The sequence below is a fragment of the Trichogramma pretiosum genome, unplaced genomic scaffold, assembly GCF_000599845.2.
Source record: "Trichogramma pretiosum strain Unisexual culture from Peru unplaced genomic scaffold, Tpre_2.0 scaffold114, whole genome shotgun sequence".
In the NCBI taxonomy this organism is placed as follows: Eukaryota; Metazoa; Arthropoda; class Insecta; order Hymenoptera; family Trichogrammatidae; genus Trichogramma; species Trichogramma pretiosum.
The window spans coordinates 117,523-143,023 of record NW_019640798.1 but is presented as its reverse complement, the minus strand read 5'-3'; the positions used below and the strand labels follow the sequence as shown (position 1 = coordinate 143,023).

At 48.5% G+C, this 25,501-nt stretch overlaps 1 protein-coding gene across 1 annotated transcript; it reads right to left on the bottom strand.

The window, feature by feature from the left end:
• Positions 1–394: 394 nt before the first annotated feature.
• On the bottom strand, positions 395–23,104 carry LOC106658441 (neuroligin-1-like). Its single transcript, XM_014380419.2, has 11 exons — positions 22,720–23,104; positions 17,767–17,783; positions 17,240–17,640; positions 13,804–13,959; positions 7,995–8,183; positions 4,973–5,238; positions 4,647–4,793; positions 4,172–4,572; positions 3,572–4,090; positions 3,290–3,494; positions 395–3,202 (listed from the first exon to the last, which is right to left on the bottom strand). The coding sequence occupies exons 1-11, from the start codon at positions 23,005–23,007 to the stop codon at positions 2,633–2,635; spliced, it is 3,159 nt and encodes a 1,052-aa protein (XP_014235905.1). The 5' UTR covers positions 23,008–23,104; the 3' UTR covers positions 395–2,632.
• Between the last annotated feature and the right edge of the window lie 2,397 nt (positions 23,105–25,501).

Here is a 25,501-nt window from a genome sequence, read left to right as displayed (position 1 = left end):
ATTTGTATTTTTATTTTTTTTTTTCTTGTTTGTGTTGCATTATATTCGTCGTTTAATAGTTTTTTTATTCATTATACATACATTCAATTGAAAACAAATTCCAACGGTTTATTTTTTCCCGAAAAAACATCGATTTTTTTTTTATAGACGCGCGCCATATTACACACATAAATATTATATGCATACGCCATTAATTGTAAAATACGTGCTGTTGCTGTTTACATCCTCCCTTTCCTTCGTTCGGTAGCAATTGTTTTTTGTTTCAATGTTTCCCCGTTCCGATTTTAATAATGTATCTATACATGTTACGATATTTTTTTTTCATAAAGAGACGGTTGCGTAACTGGAACTGTATATCTGGTTTTGCACTCAACCGTGCCAGCTTGTTTCTTTCTTTTTTTTTTTTTTTTTTTTTTTTCATAACGAGTATTATAAGGTAAGTCATATGCGCAGAGGCTCGTTGTGTAGCTTCACACACATCCTGAATCGCAAGCATTTCTACGATGTCTTTTTTTTTGTATTTTTGCACGCAACTTTTTCAACGAAACACTACATACAACTCGTCTCTCTCTTTTTCTCTCTCTTTCATTCGTGTAGCTGCGAAAAAATTGCAACTTTTACATAACGCGCATTGCTCTGTATATGCTTCGCTCGTCGGTGGAACTTTGGACTCTCGATGTGTATATACGTGTATATTTTAATAATAATAAACGATGATGGGCCTCTGGAGATGCTCGATATCTTTCACAAACAGCTACGTATACGTCTAGTCGATTGCCTATACACCTACAAATAGCAGTTAATATTTTTTTTTTTTTTTGGTAATTCTATATGTACACGTACACTCACGCTCACTTTGTGCGTTTTACTGCGCTTACGTATTAGTTTTTTTTATTTTTCGTTTTTCGTTTATTATAATAATTTTCGATTCCATTATTAGTAGTAAAGAAGCAAATACTGCGTTGTTGAATTTCGATTTTCATTTTCGACCAGAGCATCTCCAGTAGTATACACACTAATTGTTTTTCCAGTACGAAAGGCTTTTTTTTTTGTAAATACGTATTAAGCGCACATCAGGCTCAAAATTTTCCCTGTCATTTTATGTTTTAGTCACCTGAGCTTTTTAAAAGATGCATTACTTGTATATTCATAATGATAAAACGTATATAGTGTACAGGAGTGTGTGTCGATGCATCTCGCGCGTATATATAAGACAATGTGTCGAGATTCTTTTACAATCACCGCCTCTCGATCTTTCCGCGCGTCTTCGTTCGTTTCGTTCGTTAGTTCGTTCCTCGTTTTACAATCAAATCACTCGAAATTCGGCGTCCTAAACTATAATTGCGATCACAAATTGTTTTCCTATTTAAAATTCAATTCCTTGCGTAAATTGCCATTAAAGTGTCTGCGATCGACTTTACGCGTCACACAAAAAATATCCCCGTGGTTATTTTTTTTTTTCGTTTTACATTACTCGCAACCTCATCTCAATTGCCCAATTCAATCCCGTTTATTTTCGTGCATAAATAGCTCTGTATTTTTTTTTTGTTTTGTTTCAATCATTGCATAATTAATCCTTAAGTATATTCCATTCCGTCTTTAGTAGTTATTTGCATTGTCTGCATCCCCCAAACGCTCACACACATACGTCGAGGCTTATTTCTTTGCTTTTCATTCGTGTATCGTTGATTTTCTTTCATTTTATTTGGCACTCTCTTGTATACATACACACACACGTGTCTGTGTTTTCTTTTCCCAAAAGAAAATAGAAATGTTTAGAACAATAGTCAACTTTTGTATATTTAAAAAATCGTTTAACTCTGATAATATAATATATTGGAAACTTTGAAAATGAGTAACAAACTATTCGTTAATAATCTATATAATAATAATTATCGTCGAGGCTTATCGGCGATCATCCATATATAATCAGCAATTATGGAACTATTCGAGGAATTCAATGCTCGAGTAAAAAAATCAGTATAGTTTCGTTATGATTTTCTCTGCGATTAAATCCATTGGTAAACACCCTTAAAACCTAGTTTGAAATCTTTGAAATTCTCTTATGTTTCATCAATTATCGTCGTTTTTTTTATCCATCTAAATAAATTCGGTAAGTTTTTACGCTCGATACCTAATAGTATATAAGTGTAAGTAAGTTTTGGAAATAGTGTCGCGTTACAATGTTTTTATTATTGTTTTTTTCTTTTATTTGGCATAACTCGTGATCGCGACAAAAATAACCTAATTCTCATTTTAATACCTTTTGTAAAACTAGTTTGGCAAAAAGGACATCATTAAGTCGGTGAGAAATGAAAGAGCTCGGGCGAAAATCGCGTCGCGAATTGGCACAACAGGATCGTCGTCGTCAACGTCGTCAGCAGCTTCGTCGGGGAAAACTCGCAGGTTGAAAAGGAGCTGCTCGACCTTGGATTACACACACGTAAGTTTGATTGCACTCGTTATAATTCTCCGCAAGTCTCGGGTACGTCTACGATAAGTAAGTAAGTAAGTAATAAATGGCAGTGTCGAACGGTCCGTCGTATACGGAGCGATCCGCGTATACAATATATATTTTTTTTTTTTTTTATATATATAAGATAGAAAAGGTCGTCAAGTGCTAGTGGTCGTCTCAAACGGAGATCTCCTGTATCTGCACTCGTTTCTTGGCGCTGCCCGGCGTGCCCGGCTGGCGCAGTATACCCGGACAGAGCATACCCTCGCGGGGCGCCGGCGACTTGGGCGGGGGCGGCGGCTCCGGCAGATCGTCGTCGAGCTCGCAGCCGACCGCAGCCATGGTGGCGTCGACGCAGGGCGACGGGGTGCGATTGTGACGGTGTCGCGAAGGCGGACTCGAACTGGCCGGTCCGGCCCTCACGTAGTAGGCCCGCTCGTAGTCCTGCAGCTGCATGTGGTGGTCGAGCTCGTCGAGGAACTTGCTGCCGCTGCCCTTGAGGTGGTGCTGCTGCTGTTGCTGCTGCAGGTGCTGGAGATGATGGTGGTGGGTGGTCGAGGAGACGGGACTGCTGCTGTCCGACTGCGAGTCCGTCATGACGAAGGTCGAGAGGCTGCGCTTGCTCGCCTGACTGCCGGCGGCCATGCCGAGTTTGCTCGACATCGAGCCCACCGACATGACCCCGTCCGAGCAGCCGATCTCCAGCAGGTCCTCCTTCTTCTTGTCCGACAGATTTCCCATCGAGCACTGCGATTATATATGAATGAAATTTTACAATGAAACGTTGGCCATTTTTGCGATCGAGCCGAGATTTATCGTGTAATTGTTAAGTACCGCGTGGGTCGCTTGAGCCGCCGCCGATCTGTTCTTGTCTCGCTTGTGATAGATGCCGGCGAAAATGAGGATGTTGAGCAGTAGCAGGAAGACGCCTACGGCTATGGTGACCGTCAAGGCAGTGATGTAGCTCTGATAGTGACTCGAGGCCAACTTGCGCAGCAAATTGTTCGGTCCGGGGCCCAGATTCAGGTGTGGCATATTGCTGCAAAAACCAAAACATTCCAGTTACATAGAAATCACATCCTCTCATCGACATCACTCGATCGAATCTCTCGTTACCTTGGAGTCGTGGTGCTGGTTACAACGGTACTGCTGCTGCTGCTCGCGTTGGGCGTACAATCCGTACCGGAGGCCTGGGTCGAGGCGGTCACCCCAATCGGCCCACCCCCACCACCAGCGTTACCAGAGCCACCGGGCACGTTCGACAGGCTCGGCTCCGTCGGGTAGGGCATGGGCAGCGGCGGAGCCGGTATGGGCATGGCCATCGACTGGGGCCTCACGGCGCCCTCGTACAGACTCGGGCTCTCGGCCATGTGGTGGTGGCGCATGCTGACCTCGTAGCCGGGCCTGTGCAGCTGCGGCAGCAGATTCAGCCAGAGGCTCATCTTGTGGCCCCGGTAGTGGGAGCGCATGCCGGTGTCGCGGCCCGCCTCGAGATACAGCTGATTGATCGAGTCGTACGAGTCCCAGAAGGGCGGACTGGAGACGCCGAGGTCGGCCGAGGAGGCCCAGGACGAGCCCGACGAGCCGGACGACGTCACCGAGGACGAGGACGCGGTCGCGGCTCCGTTCGGATCGCTGAAAGACGATACGTGCGAGTTATATAAATTGACAAGCTCGAGATCGAGAATAAAATTGTCATAATTTCATCAAACTCACCCCCGTCGGACAAAGTTGGCCAGATAGTGGACGAGCAGACGCGAGAGAGCCTCGTCGGCCAGGCTGTAATTGGCGTCGGCCCGCACCAGCGGCAGACCCATGAAGAAAGGCAGCTCCTCGCCCCGCAGACTGGGCCTGTCGCCCGGCTGGAAGTGCAGAAAGTAGCCGCGTCCGCCGCTGGCCGAGTGCAGCAGCGCCAACCTCAGCAGAGGCGCCGCGACCTGGCCGTCGCCCAGCAGCGCCAGCAGACCCTCGCAGATGGCCAGCGGATTGGGCTCGCCGCGCTCCCAGTCCGTGTACTCGTTGCGCAGCGTCGAGTAGATCTCGTGCAGGTGGTAGCGATAGGTGTTGCGCACGTAGGTGCGCAGGATACGGTCGCGTCGGGTCTCGTTCAGTCCGTTCTTGTACGACGACGACGATGAAAATTATTAATAATCGGGATCTAGCTCATCAATATGCATGTGTAGCAGCTTACCTCGAGGTCCTGCTCGGTAAGTTCGAGCCAGGCTTCGTCGCTCGTCAGACCCATGAGGACGTCGCGGCCGCCGAAGTTGGCCAACTCGGAGCCCGAGCCCGGCATCAACGGCATCAAGCCCGACGACGACACGGTCGGATGGAAATTCTGCGAACACAAGCAAGCACACGCACATTTGCATATTACGATTGGCTTCTATATATATATAGTTTGGGCCAACTACCATTACCCAGCGAGAAACTTCAATTAAGTAGCACGCGCAATAGCATTCCCCACCCCCCGCCTTACAAACTAGTTTTGCTTTTTTCGTTATGTTTAAAACTCACCGGATTAGTGGGCAGCGAGGCGGGCAGAATGGCGCCGTCGACGAAGGGCGCGAAGCCCGAGGTGAAGCGCGGCACGTCGAGCTTCACCCCGAGCAGCTCCTCGGTGCTCTTGGCCCGGAGACAGGCGGCGATGTCCTCGGCCTCGGGGTCCGCAGCGCCGCAGTCCAGCTGCTCGGCGACGCGTCGCTTCACCTGCAGCGGCTCGCGCTGCACCGCCCACGGTGACAGGGCCGAGCCGCCCAGCAGCACCACTCGGTCCACCAGTTCTGCAAACGACGACGACGACGAAAGATAAGAAAAAATCAAAATTGACTATACGTACAGCCGAGAGTCGGTGGATTATATACGCGACTGCGCGTCATCGGGAATTCTCTTAGGAACGCGAGAGCGAGAGCGTATCATAAAATATACAGATAGGAAACTGAGAAACGTAGAGTTTGTTGTTTGCCCGGAGGCTGCTCCTCTCCGCGCGCAGCAGCAGCAGCAGCTTAAGCGGTTTCAAACATGCGCATGGCGGCAGCGGCAACTACTCCGTGTGCAGCTTTGGCTTTACGAACAATGTGTTGCATTAAATAAAACCTCTGCCGAGGCTCTCGTATACACATAGCTGCAGCTCCTCTCTGTATGTAGCGCACGCTCGAAGAAATTCGCGGTTTTCGGAAAAAAACACACAGGCGAGCACAGCCACAGCCGACTGCGAGAAGAAGAAGAAGAAGAAGAAGTAGAAAGGCAAAAAAAGGAGAGAGAGAAAAAAATGATATAGAGCACGCGAGTGTCGAGTTTCGAAAAATCGTTACGTACGTTTCGGTATGTGTGACGGCGCTTAGCTAGGCCATGCATCTTCGGGCTGCTGCTGCTGCGGAGCTCGCCGACACACAACGAGAGATCCATATAAGCGCGCTCGCGAGAGAGGATACAATCAAAGAGTGTATCTGACAAGGCTATATGCCGTCGTCGTCGTCGTTTCGGGAGCCGCATAAACGTTATTCGATATCATCTCTTTCCGCGCGAGGACTCGAAAGAGTGCGAAAAGCAGCAGCAGCATCGCGGGAGGGCCTCGAATTTTTCCTTTTTCCTTCTTCTCTTTATTTTTTGGGTTCATCGTTTACCGCGCCTTTTTTTCGATCTTACGCTCCTCCCTTTTTTTATTTTTTATTTTAAACAAAAAATCCCAGTCAGTTCCTCTCTTTTTGGAACTTTTTATTCGCGACAAAACAAAACAAAACAACGAAAGCAAAAAAAAAAAGAAGGAAAAAAATTTGAATGCGCGGAAAATATTTGAAATACGCACGCAGTACGTACACTATGTACCGTACGTAGTCGTCGTCGCTTATAAACGAGCAAATAGGCCTTTTATAGCATTATCCGCATTCACGCAGTTACGTTACGTTACGTACCGCGTGTATATATACGGCAACCGAGAAACGTCAGTCGGATTTTTCGAATATTTTTTTGTCGAGCAACAAAAAACCGCACACGTAGCGTAGTACATAGCTGTAGGTAGGTTGGTAGGTAGGTAGATAGAGAGAGGGGAAAAAAATAAGAGAATGGGCATGCGGCAGAGCACTCAAAGGTAAAAAAAAAAAAAAAAAGAAGGAAAAAGAAGAGTTCGCAAGCTCCGCTGCTGCATATATACATCGTCGTGCTTTCCATGTACATCTCGTGGTGTATCCATAGGCCACGTTATACGTGTCTAATATACTTTCTCTCGTCGAGAGAGAGAGAGAGACGAGCGGGTGGGCAACGGGGGAGGTGTACAGGGGGCTCGGTTTCGAAGCGAAAACGCTTCACGCTGCACAGATCCCGAAATAAGAAGAAGAGGAGGAAGAAAAAAGAAAGAGAACGAAAGGAGGAGAAGACGACGACGAGAAGCCGTGAGCTACAGAGGATAGAGACGTACATAAATAAAGAAAGAAAAATCCGTGCTCCGTTCGTGTATAGAATACGTGTGGGTGTGTGTGCATAGGCTCGCGAGTGACAGTGTAAGCCGCAGCTGCAGCGAGCGCGGGAGAGAGTAGGTAGGTGGGTATAGTGCATTTTCCTCGCGGGCACAGGTTCGTTAGCGAAATGGCCGGGCCGGCGCGGCGGCGGCGGCAATCCAGGCCATCATCGTGTACACGCTCTGCACATGTGTGTGGGAGTATGTATGCATGCGAGATGCAGAGGCAGCAGCAGCTAGGGTGGTATGTATACGGGGCGCACTTTACTCCGCGCTAGCTAGCTCTCGTGCAAGCCGCCGACGTCGAGCTTGTTAAGGATCTGTGCTGTTGCTGCTGTTGCTGCTGGTGGTACGGCACGTCGCGCGTGTGTCACGCGCCTTAGAAACTCGTCGTCGTCGTCGTCCCGCGCGTGTACATAATGCTCGGCGGAGGCGCACGAAGTACACGTATGTATGTACACGCTGTGCATTAAGAGAGGCGTCGTACAATACCGCACCTTCGCGTGTCCTTGCGATTACCCAGCCCGACAGAGGATTAAAAACCGAGAAAATGGCTCTTTCTCGACCCAAAAGTATAGCGCTGTTAGATCTGTATAGAGCCATGCATGCTATGCTGCAGAGGAATAGGAGAAAAATCGCCGATCGATACTCGCACCTACTATGCGCTCAAACACACATACAGACGAGAGAGAGAGTTGCAAGTTGCAAGCGCATGAGTACGTATACAGCTGCATGCCGTGCGATGTGTACATGTACGTGTACGTGTGTGCATTATATATCCGTAGAGGCAGGCAGGCAGGCAGGCAGGCTGCACTGCTGCTGCGCAAGCTCTAATTGCAAGGCGACGCCGTGCGCGCTCGAGCTTTCCGCGATAATCCAATAATACGTACGGGATTTGCTGGTGTAGCAGCGCGCCATCACACACACATACACACACACAGACACACATACATAGTACGTAGCATAGAGCGATGCCGCTGCTTCGGAAACGCGTTAAAGCCAAAGTCTACTTGCGAGCTACACCGAGAGAGAGCTTGCAAGAGAGCTTGCGAGTCTGGCTGTATATATATTGGTTGTACATACCTTTAGCCATGGGCGAAACGGCGAGGAAATTGGCGAGGGCCGCCCCGGTGCCGTGACCCATGAGGGTCAAGCGATTCGAGTCGCCGCCGAAGGCCGGCAGGTTCTCGCGCAGCCAGTGCACGCCCGCGACCAGATCCATCAGGCCGTAGTTACCTTGGGCGCTGCTCTTTGTGCTCGTCTTCAGGAATCCTGCCGAGCATGACAAACAAATACGCAATTATTATTATTGATACGTAAAAGTCATCGTGTATAAAAAAAAAAAAAAAAATTGCGCGGAAATATGCGAGCGGCCATCTGTGCGCAACTTTGCTCCGCAATCGCTATCGTATATATACGGTATACGAATAGATATCGCGCGATATCTATCCGCGATCATCCGAGCGCGCGCACGGGCGGGTAACACGAGGATTCCACGAGGCTGCTGCTGCCGCCGCTGCGATTTATGTAAAATCAATATTTTAACGCGCGGAGGATATACGTATCGAGAGTTGCTGCTGCGTCACGCGATACCACTCGCTGCTGCACGCGTCCGTGCACGAGAGAGCTAGCGACAAAATCTCGAATCGCACATTTTTCATCAATTCGCTCGCTGCTGCTGCACGTTTGTGCGCCCCGGAGAAAACGAGACGACGATGGCCGGGGCTTTCGAGCTTAATTACGACGACGACGGCATTGCCAAAAGCGAGCAGCAGCAGCAGCTATATGTGTAGAGCGAGCCGCCTGGGCGAATGAAATAAAAAGGGAAGTAAGAGGAGGAGGGTGAAAAAAGAAAAAAAAATGACTCGATCTCTCTTTCACAATGCGCGCATGCCGACGACTCCCTAAAGAGCCGCGGCAAGATTTTTCTATTTTCGACCTATATTATACAGAGTTTTTCTTTGCCTCTTCTCGTTTGCCCTCTGTATAGGTGCACTAGCAGCAGCAGCCGCTTCATTTAAGCGGATTATACGAGAGAGAGAGAGAGAGACAATCCCAAAGTCAAATATCAAAGTGAGAAAGCGGCGCGCGTTGCAGTTGGTGCGCAGCGGCCCATCCCTACACCTATACGTTATCTATATACGTATACGCGCGTGTGTGTGCGCGCGAGGGAGATCGTTTTTTAATCTCTGCCCGACGAATCCCTTGGATTCATCAAATATGCTAATTTTCCATTTGCGGGTGTCCGAGCGCGAAATAAGTATAAAAAAATTTCAAAAATGGAGAAAAAGAACCACTCGAGCCTAAATATATCACGTTATAGCTATACCGGGCGTGCATCCCATTAACTATAGTCGAACATAAGTGGCCTCATAATTAAAACTCATTTCGCGAGGATTGCAGCTGCGAGTCTCGAAAACACACTCAGGCGCATACGTAATGTATGGCGTGCAGCGACGGCACATATTCTCCTTAAGGAGGATGTGTGCCGCAGTTGTACCAAGAAGCTGCGCCGAGCAACTTGTTTCCCAGAAGCGCGTACGTGTACTTATATCTCTCTCTCTCTGTATATAGCTGCACGAGTAAAGTTTCCTCTTTATCACTCGGGCTTTTCTGTCTCTATCTCTCTCTCTCTGTACGGTGTGCTATATAACATTGCTCATCTTCTCTCTCTCTCTTTCTCTTGCTCTCCTGTGGATTAACGCAATTTTCAATTGTCCTCGGCGCGACGCTTCGAAATTCATTAGCACCGATACAAGGAGAGCTATTTGCGCTCGGGCTCGCGACTCGCTTATAAATAGCGGGATTCGCTCTCGCTTCAAAAATAGAGGAATAATGGAGAAGAAAATAAACAAGAAGTAGTCAAAATACACGAAAAAGGACCCCTGACCAAACAATTTTAAAGATCACCTTATATACGTTTCGGGAATTTTTTTGCCACTTGCGAGTTCACAACACTCCATCTTTTGATGAAATCAAAAAGCTCATATTCAAATATGACACCTATTTGATTACGATAAATCTTATTACAATGCAAACAAATTTTGAAGTTTTAATCCTTACATTTTCTTACTAACTACGATTATCACTAGTTACTCGCTCAGTTTTTATTAGTTAACTAGCTAACTAAGAAAAATTCAATTTAAAAAATACACAATATCACACACCTGCGATGGAATTAGTGGCTCGCCTGCGAGCACGAGAAAACTTTTTTACACCCGTCGAGGGCCAGAAAAAAAAAACACCTCATTTTTTTTCCAAAGCAGAGCTCGGGCAAGATTTGCATCGACATTATTCCGACATCGATATTCAGCTGCTGCCAGCGCAGCCAAAGCTCTCGGAGTCGAGGCGAGCGAAACAACGCTAATAGCGAAATAAGAAAAGTACAGGATCAGCTAGCTCGTCGCGAGTGTGTATACGTTATATGCGCGACGCGATATATCGATTTTTTTCGCCGCGCGTTGGCGCATAATATATAAATCGGCCAGATGATCGGAGAGCGAAAAAAGGAAGCGGAAAAAGAAGCAAGAAACAGGAGATAATATCTGAGAACCCGGCCATTAGGGAAAAGCACATTTTATAATGGCTGCGTATACACAGGGCAGAGTCGAAGGGACAAAAATACACGCGTACGTAATAGCGAGTCGATTCGAGCTCTATGCGGATCCCTTATCGAGCGCGCACACATACACACGTGGTACGCGAGTACACGAGTTGTACTATATACGAGTGCTCATGCATACCTAAGTTCTTTATTTAAAAAAAGAAAACTCGAAAGGTCGAAGCTAGCGCGTCGCGCGTATAATAACGAGAAAGAGAAAAAGAAGCGGAGAAAAGCTCGAGAGATGAAAATGCTATTCGTGTGTGCGTGTGTGTTTGTTTATAGACAGGCAGCAGCAGCAGCCGGATAAGCTCGGCTCAAGCTCTCGCAAGCTCAAGCTCCCGCGTGTCGATCTCTTCTCGTGCCCGCACGCGTATATGTAAAAGGCAAGTTTAATCGAACGATAAATTATTCACGTAACGATTAAGAGCGCTGATTATCATGCAAACTAAGAGATGAGAGACAACACACATCGCGCAAAAAGAGAAGCGAGCCGCGCGCGATGACCTCACAGCCACGCTCGTCAAAAGCACACCGCTGGACTGCTGCTGCTGCACTGCTTTTTATACACTTTCTTTTCTTTATGCTTCTTTTTTTTGCTTCTTTCTCTCCTCGTTCCGACGCTGCTCTCGGTGTCGGGCACACACGAGACTCGTTCGCTCGCTTCTTTTGACGTTAGGTGTTATATGTATTACACGTGTGTGTGTGTATGCGATACGCCAAAGCTCGAGAACTCATTCAGCAGAGAGCGAGCGAGAAAGTAAGGGAGAGCGACGACCCCCGGCCGGCCCCCACCGCTCATTGATGAGAATAAAGTGCATATTGAATAATTAAGGATTCGTTGGCTGCGCACTGATGCGCCCTACAGCTGTTACTCGAACCTCCTGCGCACCGCTCGCGAGCTTGCAAGCTCTCGTTTCTTTCTTTTCTTTTTTTTTTCTCGTTCCCTTAGAAAAATGATACACTTTATGTACGTAAATATATATATATATATGTGTGTGTATAGGAGAGCGAGGGATGAAAAGAAAATGCAAGAGTCGAGGCTGCTGCTGCTGCCGCTGCAGATGAATGACTTTTTTGTAACGAAAAAGCAAAAAAAAATAGACAAGAAGAAGTAGAAGAAGAAGAAGGAGGGAGAAAAAGAGGCAGAGAGGGAGAGCGACTTCTATTTCAGAGTGAAAGAGACGTGAAATTGCAAAACTGATCATTCATGTCAAAAGGAAATGCTGCGATTGCTGCTTCAGCAATTCACTCGCCTCCTCCTCCTCCCTCTCGTCCCTCCGCGCCTATATAACTGCAACTCTCTCGTACAAGTGTGTAAGTTTCACGCAACTAAGTTGTACACCCGGCCCCCCGACACGGCCGACGCTAACAGGAGTTAGGAGAATAAAAAAAAAACACGGCACACAACTCGCAAACTCGCTCTACGCGCTTATATCTTCGACCGTAGCAAAGAACGGGATTCTTCTTTTTTTTTTTACTCTCTCTTCCTTGTTACGAGCATTACAGACTATTATAAATCATATTTTCCAAGACTGATAAAAAGATCGAGCTTTTTTTTCTCTCGACTAGTGCTATTTCGGATTTTTCCTCGGAGGAAAATGGGACAGAAGCCGTACCCTTTTTTTGCTTCTGTATCAAATAAAGTTTTTATTACATATCACACAAGTTTTCGTTCATTTGGCTATCGATATACTATTCAAATATTGTTGAAGTACGCGTTTTTTTTTCTATTTTGTAACAACGAGCCTCGTAACGAGAATAAAAAAGTGCGAGCAAGACATTCTTCATGGTGATAAGCGCGCGCGCGCGCGAAAAAAAATTTTCCCGGTAAATCAAGGATTCGCAAGTTTTCTCTTTGTGAAAACAATGATCTATTTGCAAAAATGATTACGATAAAATAATTTAAAAAGTCCGTGTGTTACGCTCTACCCCGAGCTTTCGTTCGCTCTCTCTCTCTCTCTGTGGAATGTTTGTAGGAAAAACTTTGGTATAAAAATCGTTTTCTATTCAAGAAAGGATCTGATTCGTTCCCTCGTACTCGGGCGTGAGTTAAAAAAAAAAAAAAAAAGAAAAAGAGAAAAGAGAAAAGAAAGAGAAAAAAAGAAAGAAAGAAAAAGGAAGAGAAAAGAATCAGTAAGGGATGTATGCACACACACACACATACAGCTTTATACTTGCATGTAAATACATTGAAGCTGCAGCGTTATACCCATACGTGTGCGCTCTGTACGTGAGTATATAGAAGGCAAAATGAGTGGGCTAGCTAGTGCCCACTTTATCTTGGGGCGAATGATGCACTGGGGAGAGAGCGAGAGAGAAAACTGCAGCTGCAGCCTCTTTTATCTTACTCGATTTTTTACAGATCAAGAGCCCATTAGTACACACTTGAGTCGCGCGCGCCCAAGCCTCGTATATATATACTATATGCAATTGCTCTATACGTATGCATCCCCGTGCAACGATGCATATATCGAGGCTCTGGCTCGCGCTTCGCCCACTGCACGAGTGTTTCCGCGCGCGCATCGCCGTATATATATATAGTAGCGAAAATTAACGCTCGCAGAATTTTTTTTTCATAGAGAGAGAGAGAGAGCTCCGAAGCCGAGAGAGATTTTTTTTTCTCTCTTTTCTTTTTTACTCTGACCGACAACTCCTCTCTCTTTCTCTCTCAAAGCTGGCAGTAATTGACCATTGGCTGGCGACTCTGTAAATACGTGCAGTAAACTTGGCCACGACGTCGTAGTCGCGTGCGCGCGTCTTTAGCCAGCATAGCTACGACGGCGGCGGCTCTCTTCGGGCATTTTAATTTACTCGGAAGGGAGAAAAAACAACTTTAGCATATCGAATGCGAGAGCAGCTCTGAGCGCGCTCTCGTTTTATATGGACATTTTATGAATGTCTCGGTGATTAACTGGCTCGAGTTTTCCTCGAGTGCAGCAGCAGCAATCTTTTGCTACAAATTATCGCTAATGCACTCTGATCGATGCCGAGAAAGAGAGAGAGAGAGAGAGAAAAACACACTCGAGCCGTGGGGGTAAAATTAAAAAAGCTCGACGGAAGAACATTTCCATGTAATATATGTCGCGGGCCGCGCGTGACGTAAGGATATAATTAGGAAAATGAGGCGGAATAAGAATGAAGCACGTCTTGAGAAAGAAAAGATTTTCATGCCGGAAGACAAAAGAGAGGCTCGTCGTCGTTGCCTCGAAGACTTTTTCGGTATCTTCCATCTATCTTATCTATCTCTATATGCATAGCCCGCGGTGGTAGTGGTAGATGGTGGCTTACCTAAGAGGCCGAGGCGAAAGTTGATGGATACAACGATGAGCCTGCCGTGAGCTGCCAAGGCGGTTCCGTCCAGCGGATTTCCGCTGCCCCAAGAATACGAGTCGCCGTGAATGAGCAGCAGCGCTGGCAGCAGATCCTGGCCCGCCGCGCCGCTCCCTGCCAACAAACAACGCGCATAAAATATAGATATATCCATCGCTCGCTATTATAAAAAAAAAAAAAGTACGCGCGAGCTTGCGACCATTGTTTACGCGATATATAAGAGATTCCACCTGCATTATATATTGTTGTTGTTGTCGTTGTCGTTAGCTCGCGAGCGTGTATGTATGCGGACATCGATCGAACGATCCCGAAAATATGTATTCGCGTTTTAAGCTCCGCAAGCTCTGTATATGTATGTATGTACTTTGAGAGAGCAAAAATTGACCCTTTTAACCTAAATAAAATGTGCCCGCCTTTTCCGCAAGCGTACGTATATACTACTGCTAGATAGTAAACCGTAACGTAACTGCACCGCACGGACTTGCCGATAGAGACACAGGATTCTGTCTCTGTGTATGCACCACTACTCCTGCAACGGGTCAATTCGCCCAGGGCGCACATTGTCATAATCTTCGTTTTGTGCAAGCTCCTCTTCTTCTTCTTCTTCTCCTTCCTCCTCGCTCTATCTCTTCCAGTAAGCGAATTTCATCTCCTTCAAGACGAATCCAGCCGTGTAGCAGCGACACGGCGTCACCTCACTCCCGCGGTGCTTGCAGATATTCAAATGACTCGCTCTCCTTTCGATCGACTGGGCCCCCCCGGTACTCATATAATATATAAATTTTGATCATTATTATTATTATTTTCCCGGTTCGTGGGCCACAGCCAGTCATCTGGCGGAAAACGAGCTTCGATTAACTCTCACTGCAATGCACTACGGAATTGAAGTCACACGAGCGTGTCTGTTGTTTTCGTGAGCGATGCTTCCCCAGCTCTTCTTATTCTTGTCTTAATTTTACAAATTCTCGCTTACACAAGATAGTAAACTATCCGTCTGCGCGGCAGACATACATATTACATTATAAACTTACGTCGCTACGTGTTACAATTTTCATGCGGTGGTGAGCGTAAAATGTGGAGCACGTCGCGTACATCATAATATCGGAGTCGTCCTTTCTCGCAGCCGCAGCCGCAGTAGTAGCAGCAGCAGCTCTTTCGCTACCGCGTACATATAACTGCCAAAGGGGAACCTGCTCTATTTAGCGTGAAAATCTTATCGCACACTCGGTTATATGTAGACAGACACATACACACAGACAGACATATATATATATATTATATATATAGGTACGGAGATCGAGAGTTGTGCAGCTAGCAGCATGTGACTCAGTTTGCGCTCGCGAGTGTGTGTGTACGTGTGTGCGATATCGCCCCGGGACTCTCTGACACTTCGAAATGGGGCGTGTGCGCATTCCGGTCTACATTCTTCGTATATACATATAGATGTGTACAGCTCTTGAGTTGTGTTACGAGATGCGGCGGCGGTGGCGGCGAGCAAGCTAGCAGCAGCGCACGAGGCTGCCAACACACACACACTCGCACACACACACATTTATATACACATTCGCGCTTGCACACATTCACGGAAACGCGTGAGACTGCAAGAGCTGCGACGTCAATTTTTTTTCTCCTCCTCCTCTTCCTCGAGCGCGCAAACATGCAAATATATTTAACGAGAGACTCTCTATCTCTCGCTCGCGCGCGAAACTTTTGTCGAGGGTATAAATGAAGGCGCGCGTCCTTATATTTGACTGCATAAACATCATCGCGCTCATTGTTTTGTTCGCAGCTCGGCTCGGCGTATGGGAACAATTTGTTAATTATTCCTTGCTTATACAGCGCGGAAACGAGTGCGCAGAGAGAGAGAGAGAGAGATGCAGTATCGACGCGCGAGCTTTTTTGGGGAGCTTTCGCGCACGCACACAAAAAACAATGAGGCGGTGGGGCGAGCACAATCGACGAGGGCAGTGCAATATTACGTATAGTATACAGTAAGCAAATTCATTCCGGCTGAATCGTTGCAGTTGCTGCCCTCCGCGCGCGCGCGCGAGTGTACGTGATAATTATTACGTAATAAAAGCCTGCTGCAGCTTTGCTTGCCTCTCTCTCTCTCGCTCTTTTCTGTATTATAATAGTTGCTCAACCCGAGTACGTAGCAGCAGCAGCAGCAGCTCGCCGAAAATTCCGACGAGGAGCTGAAAAGTTTTCCAGAGCTAGCAGCGAATAACTTGCATATTAAATTAGCACTACATGGCAGGAGAAGAAGGGCGAGAGCGAAAATATAAGTGCACGAGTTTACTATATAATACGCCTTTCTCGTCGAGTACATGTATATAATTTCATTACAAATGTTTCACATGACTTATAAAGCTCGCCTTCTCTTCTGGCTGTAAGAATTATTCTCTCTCTCTCTTTCTGTTCTTTCTGCTGCTGCTGTTGCTGCTGCTACTACCAGGCACCTACTACCTTATTAAATTGTACTAGCTGCATGTCTAAAAAAAAGAAAAGAAATAAAAGAAAAAAAGTAGGCAGTACAGCGGTGGCGGCGTGGCACGGGCGCATTTATATCTTTGTAATATTCTCACATTTCACAAAATGCTTATAACGCCGACGGGGGTGGTGGTAATGTATGCCTCGACAAAAGTCCCGAACAATAAATCTTATTACTGCGCGAAATTTCGTAATTCAAATTTATGCGCCCGCGCACTACTGGATGTGTGCTTGTGTGTGTACGTGTAGGCGCGAGAACGATACATCACACGCGCACACAGAGACACACTTTTCCGTGTGTGTTCACACACGGGCTCGTCTCATCGAGCTTGCAAGCTCCGGCTCGCAAAAGCTCGAAATTGCGGCTTGTACAAAAGTCGCCACGCGGGTTAATTAAATACAGCAGCAGTAGCGGTAGTGGCGGTGGTGGTGGTAGCTAGTAGCTATGTAGCAGCAGCGGTGGGACTGAGAAAGAGATAAAGCACGCGACAAACAGCGATGCATCGCAATTATAACGTGTAAACACGGTACGCGTTTCGCATTTGCACGTAAAGTACGAAACGAAGTCTAATTTTTTTTCTCTCTTTATTTCTTTTTCTCTTTCTTTTTCCCTCCGCTAGCCGACATTTTACATTTAGTAGAGTATGTTTTTATTTGCCAGTAGCTATCCCAAGCCGCAAAAGCTCGTGTACCACTGGTGCGCCGTGCTTTGTGACTTGTGCTGACCTTGACATTCGTGCTCATACACACACTCACCCATACTCACACGTGTAATTAATGCGCACATCCTGCAGCACGAGCTCGGGTATCGATTGCGCATACAAGCGCCATATACGTCATGTAAACAAAGCTGCAGTCGATGAGAGAAGTTGCTGAGCATATATATATGTGAACGATCACTCACCGTGATGAGACGAACCGGCGCTCGCCTGCTGTTGCTGGTGCTGCTGCTGGGCCGGCTGGGCGGGCCTCACCGGCACGTACAGATTCAGGTAGAGGCAGTCCTCGCTCTGGTTGGCCAGCATCGGGCCGAGCCGCTCCAGATAGCGGGCGTACTGTCGCGGCGTGTCGGGCCCCGGCCTCGGCGGCAGCTGCGGACAGGCAGGCGGATAGGCGTCCGCCAGCCGAATGCCGCGCCAGGGCGAGGGCGTGACGGGGGGCATGAAGCGCAGCGCCCCGAGCGGCGGCGTGGCGTAGGGCACGCCGAGATAGACCTCGACCTGGCTCGACCTGGAGTCCGCCGCGCGGGACACGGTGCCGCGCAGCTGGCCGTAGCGCGTGTGCACCTGGCGCGTGCTGTACTTGCTGGAGCCGCCGCCGCCGCCGCTCGAGACCGATTGCGGATTGGCCGGGGCGCAGGCCCATTGCAGCAGCAGCAGGACCAGTAGTAGGTGCCAGGCCGTCGAGCCTCTCCTGCTGCTCGTCCATGACGAGGCCCGCTGTTGTCGCTGATGTTCCTTGGATCCTGTTGATGTTAAAAATGCACGATTAGCGATGATAAAAATTTTACTCCCATTATCATCTAGGTCGAGAGCAAACTGTATCGAGCTTCAATATTCCGTTATAACCGGATAAAAGCTCGAACGAGCGCTGGGGGGGTGCCGCCGGTTAACCGATCCACATTCGAGGTGCAGCTGTACGCCGCACACGGCCATTCATAAACGCGCGCTAATACGTGTGCGGCTGACATTTCCGCGGTCGAGCTGCCCTCCTCCTCCTCCTCCTTCTCAGCTCTCCCCCACGCCGCATATCGATACGTATATAATACTCGATTATTGACGCGAGCCGTGCGCGATAACACCAGCCCCTATACCTCGTGGTCTCGCTGTCCATTACCGTGCTATATAATATTTGCACTCGGATATGCTGTATACACGAAAAATTAACTCCGCATATACCTGCGCGCGAGTGTGGCACGGGAGAGTGAGAAGAAAGTCGAACGCGAGAGGTCGAGCTTACGCGAATATGGCGCACCTGTTACGCTCTTTCGAGTCTCTCTCTCTCTCAGCTCTACTGCAGTCTGTATCGTCTCTCTCTCTTTCTCCGCTATATATATAGGTGACGAGCAGCAGTAGATATGCGGCCTGTTGTCGAGTACATATATATACACAGCGACGAGAGCCGCGATCAATCGAATCGACCGAGTCACTCTCCGGGGGATGCTTCGTACGACGAGCTCTATACGTTATACAGCGCACGTTCGCGTCGTTCTCTCTCTCTCTCGGTCCTTTAGGCCTCTCTCTCTCTCGCTCGCTCTGCGTCTATCTGGACGCGCTGCAGAGGACAGTGCGGTGCGCGGTGCAGTGCAGCTTTCGAGCACGCGGCGACGCTGTATAGTGGCGGTAATTATGTGTAGTTTCGACCGCGCTCGTACACACACACACACACACACGGGCCCGTGGGGTCACTCGTATATACAATACATACATCCAATTTTCATGCTGTTATTGTAGCCGCAGCCTCCGAGCACCACCAATACAGAAGAAAATAAACGCGGCTAAAAGTCGAGCCTCCGTTATTATTATTATTATATATATATGTGTACGTGTACACTCGATGGCAGCAGCTCTCGTGCGCTGTGAGAGAGAGAGAGGCCAATCGTTTCGAGGACGAAATTAGGAGTACAACAATGAGAGCAGCTCTCCTATACCACCCCTACACCCTCTTTCCCCTACTCAGCTGCTGCTGCTGCTGCAAGCTCACGTACATGTAGATATTGCCTATGAAATCGCTTCATTTACGGAGCTATTCAAAAGTTCGCCAGTGGAAAGAACCAAGTTCGGAGGACGACGACGACGGCGGCCTATACGTACTAACTGGAATGGCAATAATTGAGTGAAAGAGAGAGAGAGAGAGAGAGAGAATGGCGAGAGGAAGAAAAAATAAAGCAATTGAAATAAACCGAAAACTAATGGCAAAGTAGGTCTGCCAAAGTTCATCAAATCGATTCTCGCTCCTTTTCTCTGACTTTCTCTCTGTCTTTCTCTCTCGCAGAGTCACCGAGTTATAACGAGTGCCTGCTGCAACTCGATTCCGCTCCGAGTTCTGGATCTGTCACCCAAGAACGTCAACTTATTAAAAGCTCGCCTGCATTTTAACGCGTCCGCGTATAGTGTATCGTGTACGGTATATATTGTTTTTCGTCGTTGTTGTTATTGTTTTTTAGTCACCGGCGAGCTTTATTCGACTCGCCACATTGTCGTCGTCGTCGTCGTCGCGTGCGAAGCGGAACTCGTTATCGCCCTCGATATTAAATCGGCGCAGTTCATCTATATATATGCTGTTGTATAGTATACGTATCAATATGTATACGCCGTGTATTGCTGCAGCAGCAGCAGCAGCACTTGAAATGTATCGAATCGCGCGCAACGTATATATAACCGAGAGGCGAGCGATTATTCGTCGCGCAAGCTCGTACACACACCCACACACAGGCGACCATTGTATGTATAATGCATGTGCATGTGTACGTACGAAAAAAAAAGCGCAGTGTTGGCACGGGGACTTCTACTACTACTCTTACTGGGCGATGATAAAAAGCACATTTTTTACATGTTTTTACGCGCGTGCAAAATTGGAATTTCACGTCCGGCGAAGCCTCGTGCAGTACTACTCTGCGCGCGTCTGGGGGGTAGGGGGAGGCAAAAGCGAGTTATTTCCATTACAATACTCCGATCTCTCTCTCTCTCTTTCTCTCTGCAGCAGCAGCAGCAGCAGTTGTGTATTGCTCGTGAGCACTGCAGCCCCTCGAGAAAACGCGTCGACTTTATCAGCTGCTGCGCCGCGCTGGCTGGCTGCTGCTGCTACTCTGCTGCTGTGTACGACTGCAGGAGAGATAAAAAAAAATAAAAAAAAAAATATATATATCCACGCGCCCGTACGCAAATGCGAGAGTGAGAGAGAGAGAGAGAAAGAGCCTGTATAAGTGAGAGATGAAAGCGAGCAGCTCGCCTCGTGCCTTTCAATGGCTGTGTTTCTCTCTCTTTTAGCCCAATGTATATAGTATATACGTGTGCCATGGAGCTTTTTTTCGACCGAACGCAAGCTCTGCGCGCTTGCAAGGATATTTTTGTCTATGCGATACGCTGCTGCTACTGCTATATAGTCGAGAACGAAGCCGATACATATTTTTTTTCTTTATATATTTTTTATATATAGGTGCAGGTATGCGATACGCGCAGGGATTCGGATTACTGAGCCGCAATATATATAGAAAGTACTACATAACGCATGGCTTTTTGCTGCTAGCTCTCGGTTTTTTTCTCGTTTTTTTTTTTTTTTAATTTTCTCATTCGCAGCAGCAGCAGCGGCAGCCGCGACCGTGCGTGCAAGTGTCTCGGTGTGCATGCGGGCTTAAAGCGACACACTAGCACCACCGGTTTTTGGGACGTATGCCTTATATAATACACAAAAGCTCGTCCGTGTGCTGCTATTTATACGGCTGAACATCCTCTCATCCTCATTGTTTGATGTTAAATATTTGCTCCTTCCCTCGTCGGTCTCTCACTCACTAACTCTCTCTCTCTCTCTCTCTGTAGCGGGCGGCGCACGGGCGCCTCTACCCAAGCTCGCAAGCTCTCCCCGGCTCCTTCCGTACTATTATGAATGTACGTACGTACCGTAGCTGTACGTACAAGTTAAAGCTCGAGTACAGCTACCTTTGGCTCTCTGCACACATTACGCGGCATTATATGTATTATATATTACGCGGTGCATATACGTCGGCCATATGCGTGGTTTAAAGTGTGACACGAAGCAATTCGAGTATACGAGAGCTAGATATATATATAGGATAGAGCATGGAGCTTGCGCGCCACGATCGAGCTTTTCCTTATCCCTTTTGCGCTTGCACGCGTTATATATCGTACCTACGTACGTAAGCTCCGAGGCGCGCTCGAGCTATGCGGCAAAAACGATGGCTGGTAATTTTTTAAAAGCTCGCCAGTTAACGAGCTTTTTTGCCCAGCAGCAGCGAGGCTCTCCCTCTGTGATGCTGCTGCTGCTGCTGGCACGCGGCTTCGAGCTGCGCTGTGTAAGTGTGTAACCGAACGGGCTAATTAGACGCCCCCGAGAAGCAGCTTCGAGTGTCGTGTCGTGTCGTCGTCAGTGGAGGCGGCGGCGGCGGCAGCAGTTACGGCGGCACTGCGCGAGCTTTACTATACAGGCATGCAAGCTGCTGCTTCTGTTGCGCGGGCTCTAATGACAACGATCTCGCGAGCTAGAGCTAGAGCTAGAGCAGCAGCAGCAGCAGCAGCCGTGGTCGAGTACCACGTATATATATAATACACGTCTCTGTCTGGCGTGCAAGCTCGCACGAGATCGATGCGCTGCACAGAGCCTCGACGCGACGCGCGAAAGATTATAAATAAGATCCGCTGGAAGGCCGCTGATGATCGCGATGAAGACGCATGGAGTGGTGCGCGGTGGAGAAGTGGATAATACGTCAGAGCGCACGAAGCTTATAGGTATAGGCGTCGAATGGACTTGTTTCGCACGCGATGATGACATTGCGACTCTTTGGATTTCATATATATACCATACTCTACTACTCGCTCAGCTATATATACATTCGTGTGTACGCTGCGTGGCTGCAATGCGCGCGAAGCGAGCAAGCAAGAAGAAGAAGAAGTACATCTAGGAGGTTAAAAGGATGACGATGAAGAATCGTGCGTGTGCGCTACTTCTTCGTTCCCGCAGCAGCATCAGCAGCAGCAGCAACAGTATAGCAGCGTTGCAAGGGAGAGAGAGATTCTCTCTATATAGTGCACACAAGTAGTAGAGCGCGAGCTTGTGTGTGCGTGGGTGGGCGCGAGCGAGTAAGCGCGCGCGCGCGCAAAACCTTCCTGTGCTGCTGCTGCAGCCTCTCGCTCTATATATGTACGTGTATACATACATACACTTGGCCCCCCCTACGTGTGTGCCTATATACTACTTCTAACGCGTTTGCACACACACACACACACACACGTATATACCGACGTAGAAAGAGAGAGAGGCTGCAAAGACAGAAGTGTAGCTCGCAGGCTCTCGCTCTAATTACTTTTTCTTCGGCGCGCTCACAGGCTGCAGCACAGAGAAAGAGAGGCACACTGCTTTTGCTGCTACCGCTGCTGCTTGCAAGCAAGAGGCAAGCGAGCGAGCGCGCGTGTACGTGCCAGGCGCGAGTATATTTATTGTTATATATGTGCATGGCGAGAGAGAGAGAGAGAGCGAGGGAGAGAACCAGAGAGTAAGAGATACGTGCCGCCACCACCACCGCGTGGATCCGCGTACTCTACATTATATTATATGCGTGCGAAAATACTATCTCGTCTCGTTGTTGACGTGTGCAGGCTTTTTATTATTATAATAAAAACAGATCGTTATGCGATGTATTATACTCACTCGACGATGCTGCTGCTGCTCCTCCTTTGGTTGACTGCTCCGATTTGACTGATGCTGCTTCTTTGGCACAATAGTAGTTACGATTATAGGGAAATCGTTCGGACGAGTAGTACTTGACGACGAGTAAAAAAGACGACGACGACGACGAGGAGGTGGAAACCGAGCGAGGTGCTTGAAACTGCATGTCGACGGGATGCTGCGATGCTGAGAGGGTGGCTTCGGCCTCGTCGTCGAAGAAGCGGCCCCGGGCGCCGGGGCTCTCGCCGCCTCGGGCCCCCCCGGGCGCATAATATCCTACGCCGCTCCAGCTGCTGGCACGATTACCGCTGTCGTCGCTGCCGTCGTCTCCTCTTCGTGCCGACGACGACAATGACGATCCTTCGACGCCGCCACCGCCGAAGCTTCGCGGGCTGCAGCGGCGGCAGCGGGCCAGCAGCGACAGCGACGAGCAGCAGCTTTCCTCCTCCAGAGTAGCAGTAGTGGTGGGCCAGTGCACCAGCTGCAGCCGCTCTGGTCGCTGCAGTCCTTGTCGTTGACGACGACGACGACGATGTTGTGGCTCTTGGTAAGGCACAGCCTCCGCATGGCTGCCGCTGCTAATTATTACTCCCGACTCGCGCGGCACCAGCACTTTATCGTCGTCGCTGAGCTTTTTTTTTGAAAAAAAAAAAGCTTCTTACCCGTGTGCGGAAATTTTTTTTTTTTTAAGGTCTACGAGACTCTCTACTGGTGACTACGGGGACAAAGACGACGACTACGACGACTCAACATCGGCGCTGCTGCACTTTTGATCCTGTTTTCACTGTTTCGCCAGTCGAGCTTGCAAGCTGTGCACAAGAAGCGACCGGCCGCGTATATACTTATTTATCGGACGTTCGAGCTGCGAGTGGTGTCTAGCGAGAGAGCATGTGTGAGTCGTGCCAGCGAGAGAGTAAAAAGAGAGTTCGTGTCTAAGAGCGTGTGTGCGTGTGTGTGTGTATGTTGTTGGACGCGGCGCGAGGGTGGTACGTGTGTGCGCTGCCTGCAGCAGCAGCAGTTGCGGGACGCAGTGTCCGTCCAGTGTTTAGCGCGTCGCTGGGGTTGCTGCTGGCTGCAGCGATGGTCTACTCGCTCGGAGGCTCCCGGGCCGACTGCGACGCGAAGGGCTGCCAGCCAGCGGGCTATATACCTTCGCGAGTCCCGCTGCTGGCCAGAGAGTTCCAGCAGAGCAGCGGCGGCGGCGTCACGTTCTCTCCCGCTGACGGTGGTGGTGGTGGTGGTGGCAAAAGCGCTGCCTGCCTTATACAACGCTGTGTTGTGTGTGTGTGTGCACTGCGCACGGCGGCACGAGCTTTGCGTTGCGCAAGCGTATGAAAGCACTACCATAGAGTCATGTACATGTGTGTGTACGGTGTCGCCGAACGCGCGCCGCGCCGTGCAATATGCAGCAGCAGCGGCAACCCCCTTCGTCCGCGCATATAAAAGGATCGATAGACCATCGTAGCTGCTCGCGAGCTTTACGTGTGCAGCGCAACCCCCACCGTTATATAGCAGCAGCCACCACCGCTGCCGCTTACCCGAGACAAACAGAGACTTGGACTGCTATGCGCGATATATATTTTATAGCGAGCGCATAGAGAGAGAGAAGTGCAACTGCGACGTTGTAAGGGGCCCCGTATAATCTATACTATATAAGCTGCATACACACACATTGACGCACGACTTGGACCTTCAAGACGCCGCTCGAGCTTATAACGACTCCGCTAGACTACTAGACTACTATAATATGTGCGTGCGAAGCAGCTCTCCGACTACTCTATATACTCTATACGGAGTGCGCACGGCTATAATCTCTACCCATAGAGGAGTAAATCGCATTTCAGCAGATGCCCCGTGCCATATAGAGCTCTCTGTGTATATTATACGAAGCCTCGATGAGTTTCCCCGCGCGTGTAATGTAGCAAGTTCGATACAACCTGATATACAGATATACCGACTGTGTGTATATATCAACGCGTGTACCGTAGCAGCGCAACTTGTGTGGCTGCTGCTGTTATGCACGCCGTATAATATACTCCCACGCACCTATCATTATCATCATCATCATCAGCCACCATCGAGCTTTATAATACGCCGATGGGCACTTTTGTGCAAGCCGTGTATATGCATCGATGTTTTAACTGCCGATGAGTGCCACGGGCTATATAGCTGCTGCTGCACACGTACATTAATACTCGCCACACCGCGAGATTCAACGACCGCGATGATTGCCATATTCTCTCTCTGCTGTACGACACGTAGTGACCAAATTCGTCCTCTACACGCATCGACATTGTACTTTCATTAGCGACTTTTGAAGCGTACGCTTCTGCGCGCTGATCTCGAGCTTTTTTGTAAACACACGAATCGCGTGTGTAATGCGTGCGTGCGTCAATCGTGCGCGGGTATAGTAGTTCACCTCGTGAGAAAACGAGGATAATCTTCGAGAGATCTTCGCCGCTGTAAGATATTCGGGTGTGTGTTCGTGTGCTCAACGTTTTATCGAAAACACGAATCGAGGCGCCAGCTCGCCTCGGATATTTAAAGATTCAAGATAAGACTGTAAATACCGATCGACTTATAGCTGAGATTGACGTTTTTTGTATTTCATTGACTTTATCCGTGTGTACGTATACGTTGATCATAGCCCCGTGCGTCGGAGGCGCGGAAATCGGTTCAAAAACAGAGATGAGAAAAATTGGGAAACTTTGCGCTCATTAACGCTCGAGCTAATTGAGCCGCGAACTAGGGGATGGCTGAAAAA

What these genes read in the sequence shown, in the direction of transcription:
- LOC106658441 (XM_014380419.2), bottom strand. Translation starts at nt 23,007, where the DNA reads ATGCGCCCGGGGGGGCCCGAGGCGGCGAGAGCCCCGGCGCCCGGGGCC. An exon ending in CCTCGCTGCCCACTAATCCG is followed by an intron (nt 4,794 to 4,972) that starts GTGAGTTTTAAA and finishes TTGTGTTCGCAG; the next exon opens with AATTTCCATCCGACCGTGTC. An exon ending in CGGCTCAAGCGACCCACGCG is followed by an intron (nt 3,203 to 3,289) that starts GTACTTAACAAT and finishes ATATAATCGCAG; the next exon opens with TGCTCGATGGGAAATCTGTC.